This window comes from Poecilia latipinna, unplaced genomic scaffold (assembly GCF_001443285.1).
Source record: "Poecilia latipinna isolate Pla-1442-1.1 unplaced genomic scaffold, P_latipinna-1.0 Scaffold3399, whole genome shotgun sequence".
Taxonomy (NCBI): Eukaryota; Metazoa; Chordata; class Actinopteri; order Cyprinodontiformes; family Poeciliidae; genus Poecilia; species Poecilia latipinna.
This window is the reverse complement of record NW_015116015.1, coordinates 5,100-10,173: the sequence shown is the minus strand read 5'-3', so window position 1 is coordinate 10,173 and position 5,074 is coordinate 5,100. Positions and strand designations below refer to the sequence as shown.

The window sequence follows — 5,074 nt, the reverse complement described above, 5'->3', positions numbered from 1 at the left end:
TATCTTACAGACCATAACAGTAAAGAACGTATCACTTATTTATGTTTTTAATTAGATTTGATATATTTATTTCTTCAATATTATTTTTTATGTCAGTGTTAATGTCATGAGGCTGACGACTCCATGACACTTTCAATCTAACTCATTAGGATTTGATTAAGAACCAGATTTGTTCTTTGTAATTTCTGTCCAGTAAATGTATAGATTAATAAATCTATAAATCAATAGACAGGTCTATATAAAGATATAATCCATGTTTCTGTCTCATATTTGTATGACATTAAAAGGAACTTTAGTTTTTCCACTGAAAGCTCTGGTTTGCACAGTAAATGCCATGTGGGTGAAATTTTATGGATGATGCTCTGATGTCCCATTCTCCTGAAGGCAGCATAGAGCTGCACCACCAGAAACTGACAAACACTGAAGAGAGGAAGAGCTGTGATTAATGTAGTTACGGTTCTATCCATGTTTTAATGTTGCAGAGCTCAGTGGTTTTGGAAATAGTTCAAAGTTTAAACTGGCATGTTGTTCATCTTTTATCTGGTCATTTTCTGTAATATTTAACAAATAGAAAATGGCACAGAAAAAGAATATTTTTTCCACTCTGATTGGCTGCTGTTAGGCCTACCGATTTTAAGTTGAATGACCATTGCATTTTTTGTAGACACCTGTGAAAGTAATTTCTATTCATGATAAATACAGAACAAACATAAAAATCAAAACATCTACAATAGTGATAGCAATATTAATAATAAAATAATAGTCAGTGCAAAGTAGCCTACAAATTCTTTGGTGGGTGACGGTGAGGGACCTGGATAAAGGATAGGGGGGCGCTTGCCCAAAAAATGTTGAGAAACACTGCTCTAGCACAAAACATGCACTGAATGTACAGTATGTTACAGTCAGTGCATACTGTATTGACTATGGAAGTGGAAGTATTTTGGTGGTTTGTTTTTAGATGTTTAAACTTTAAAACAATATAAAAAGAATAGAATAAGTTGGACACAAACAACTTAGAACCAAATGAGTTAAATTTGTAAAGTTGCAAATCTATACAAGTCCTGGATTTTTCATGAAAACAAGTCATGGTTTTATTTTTTTTGCCTTAAAATGAATTAGGTTCATTTTAAAAACAGAAATGATGTTATCAATGCATTTTGAGCAATTTGATCACAGAGACAATGTTGCTTTAAGAGACTACAGCTGTTAGCAACTATTATTCATGCTGAACAAGTCCTGCTTTTCTTTCATAACAACTACATTTCTTCTCAGGTGACATTGAGAAAAAAATTTGCTATCAGTGGAGAGTGAATCATTTTTGTTCAACTGTGTAAAGATGCTGCAGATAATCCTTCCGCTGATAAATTCAAACATCATTAGAAGGTGACTTTCAGTTTCATCGTGGGCTTTCTGACGTTTTCCATGACTTAGAACTTTTTTGAAATGTCATTTATAATCATGAGATGTAGCTCAAAAAGCTTTTAGAGTAGGCAGTTTAGTTTGGTGGTGTAAAACATGGCAACAGCTGCATTTGCGTTAAAACAGGGCGAAATCCTTTGTCTGCACTTTTTACCAAAACGTGAGTTTTTTTCAGACTTGGCTTGTTTCCATTATGAGAATTTGTGTTTGTAATTTCAATTTGTGCATCTTCATGTTAATGAGGAGAGCTGCCTTCTATGTCCAGCTCCTCTACTATTGGCCAATAGAGCTTTGGAACAAACGTCACTGCGTCAGACGTTGCGGGGCGCTTATGTCTCACGCAGTCGCTTGGTGCCATCTTTACAGGCAACAGTCCAAAACAAACTTTATCCCGGTGGTTTTATTGTGTTACCGACTGCAGTGAAGTTAGTTTCGAGTTGGATATTGGATATTCCAATATCCACTGAGCAAGCGGCGCTTAGTGAAAGATTGATCCGATTTATGAACGATAATTTCGGTCAGCCTTCTCTAGCTCCCTCCTCATTGCTTGGAGGTTCACTTAGGGACTGTCAACAAATTTCCGAACCAAATACTCCTGTCAAACAAATGTTAAGAAATGTCTTCCCTTGCAACCAACTTGCAAAAAGAAGTGGTAATTCATGCTTTTACATGACACACATTACCCTCTATTAAAATGTTAAGTCATATTCAATATTTTAAATAATCTTCATATTAAATAATATAACATTTTCTCCAATAGCTTCCATATTGTGTGCCACATTGATTAGAAATAAGTGTGTATTTGTTGTTCTCAACTGTATTTATGAGGCACATTTTACCATTTACCATTTTACCTTTTTTATTTTTGTTACCTATTTTTTTTTTTTTTGGGTTAATTTTAGTATTTCTCTTCAATACCTTCTAGGTCTTGTTACCTATTAGGTCAAAATCAGTGTGAAATTAAATAGATGCTTAAAACAGATAAATGTGTCAAAACTTTCTGTAACTGAACAGAAACAAATCTGAAGTTATCTTTGAACCTAAAGAGGGACAATCTAGAATTATAGATCAAGAGCTGTAGATCTATATCTAGTGATGGACTCTGACAATACATTAAAGATCTGCTGTTGTTGTACCAACCTTCCAGACCCCTCAGGTTCTGGTTCTGCTCTGCATCCCCAGAACCAGAACCAAACAAGGAGAAGCAGCATGCAGCTTCTCTGCACCACAAATCGAACAAACTTCCAGAAAACTGTAAAACAGCTGAAACTGACTTCTTTTAAATCTCAACTAAAAACCCACCAGTTTAGAGTTGGATTTGAAATGTTATCAATTTACAAATTTAACGTCTTAATGTTATGTTTTTATTGTTGATTATTTGTTACATGACACATAACTTTGTGTTTTTTGATTATGTAAAGCACTTTCAGCAGCCTTGCTGCTGAATTGTGATATAAAAATGAAATTTGATTGATTGCCAGTGGGTCACATGTGAGCTATTAAACACCAATCATATTTTCATAAATATAAAATAATGTAAAAAAAAGAGGAAAAAACAAAAAAATCAAAACAAAACAACAACAACAAAAAAAACATCTAAAATGGGGGGAAATGAGTGTACCTCATCTGTACAGACTGGTAGAACACTTTCACACTGATTTTGACTCAATAGGTCTCATGACCTGGAAGCTATTGAAGATAAATACTACATGTAAACCAAAAAAATAGGTAACAAAAATAAAAATTTTGTCAAAATGGAATAAAAATGCATGTGCTTCATATATACAGTTTAGTACAACAATTACACATTTATTTCTAGTCAATGTGGCACAAAATATGGAAGCAATTGAAGAAAACATATTATTTAATATTACAATTATTTAAAATATTGAATATAACTTGACATTTTATTAGAGGGTAGTGTGTGTCATGTAAAAGCATGAATTACCACTTTTTTGCCAGTTGGTCACAAGGCAAAACATTTATTAACATTTGTTTATAAATTCAGTTCTTTTTTCCATTTGTTTGACAGGAGTGTTTGGTTCGGAAATTTGTTGACAGTCTCTAAGTGAACCTCCGAGCGATGAGGAGGGAGCTAGAGAACGGCTGGCCGAAATTAGCATTCATAAATCGGATCAACCTTGAGCTAAATGCTGCTTGCTCAGCGGATAGTGGAATATCCAATATCCAACTTAAAGCTAATCTGGATAAAGTTTGATTTGGATTGTGGCTTGTAAAGGTAGCACCGAGAGAGTGCGCAAGACGTAAACGCCCCACAACTTCTGACGCAGGGATGTTTGTTCCAAAGCTCTATTGGCCAATAGTAGAGGAGCTGGACATAGAAGGCAGCTCTCGTCATTAACATGAAGATGCACACGGAAAAGTAAAAACAGGAGAGGAGGCATTGACAAAAGAACGAGGGCATGTATAAGAATAAGACAAAACAAAATATTTTCTTTTTTTGATGAAAGCGCATTTTTAGGGGAAATGAAAAAGAAAATATACACATTTCTTGATGGAAACTCATGTGTAAGGACAAGGAAAACTAAATATATATTTATGCTTTTATTTCTTATTATGTCAGTTTTGGTCCTACATAGATTATGACCCAGATCTTAAAATAATTGAAATGAGGCTTTTACAAATGAAGGGCAGAACGCTAGGTAATGATTAAAAGAGGAGCAAAGGAGAATGATTTAGATTAGAGGTGCTTGCCAACAGCTGATTGTGTCTTTCAGGCCATGCTGCTGTGAAGCCTCTTCTCTGCTGCCTGGAAATCAAGGTGTTAGCATGTCAGGACCATCATGAGACTGTCATAGAGAAACAGTGTTCAGTCAGAAAGATTTTTTAATTGGTTTGAGTTGACTTCATAAACTGGGACATCACTTCCACCAACTTTCCATGACCCATTTTTGAAAATCTCAGTGTAGCACAAGAACCTGTTTTTCCATTTGCTTGTTTCCAGGATCCCAACAGGAAGATACTGTTTAGCAAAGCGTATCAGCATGTGTGCACATATGGGGAATTGTACTACAAGACATTTGAGTTTTCCGACTGTTTGCCTGGAGTTGACCCTGTCGTCACCTACCCAGTTGCTTTGAGGTGCCACTGTGGCGGCTGTGCCATGGCCACGTCTGACTGCACCTTCGAGAGCCTGCAGCCTGACATCTGCATCAATTACATCCCATTTTACCACTAAACTTGCGCAATAAATGCCTACGCTTGACATTATTGTGCATATAATTTATATTTTGTTTAGAGGAGAAACAGCAGATTGCAGAGAAATAAATTAAAGAAAAAACATTTCAAACTAAAAGTTAAATAGGAAAACTATGCAATAGTTGTAGACTTATAAGTACATGCAAGCAACTATTACAGCATAAAATAAATATCAACTTCAGTCCAATGATTCCATTTTTTTTTCTTTTTTTGGAGAAAAAAAAACACAGTGTAAAATGTTGTCATTTCAAATAAAAAATTACAACAGCATTGCATTGTTGCATTATTTGATGAAGTTGAAACTTAACTCACTCTGCAAAATCTATTTAGTATGAATAAATTTATACAATGTAAGTATAAGTTACATTCAGTGGTGGAGAAAGTACTCAAAAAATGTACTTAAGTAAAAGTACAAATACACAGTCAAAAATGTACT

The 5,074-nt window shown here is 34.7% G+C and overlaps 1 protein-coding gene across 2 annotated transcripts in view; it reads left to right on the top strand.

Moving 5' to 3' along the window:
- The window catches only part of LOC106940873 (gonadotropin subunit beta-2-like), a 22,819-nt gene extending 18,011 nt beyond the window's left edge, over positions 1-4,808 (top strand). For both annotated transcript variants that reach the window (XM_015023733.1, XM_015023734.1), the window contains one exon: positions 4,385-4,808. In XM_015023733.1, coding sequence (XP_014879219.1) covers positions 4,385-4,618 — 234 coding nt within the window. In that variant the 3' untranslated portion in view covers positions 4,619-4,808. The remainder of the gene's footprint in view (positions 1-4,384) is intronic.
- The last annotated feature ends 266 nt before the right edge of the window (positions 4,809-5,074 follow it).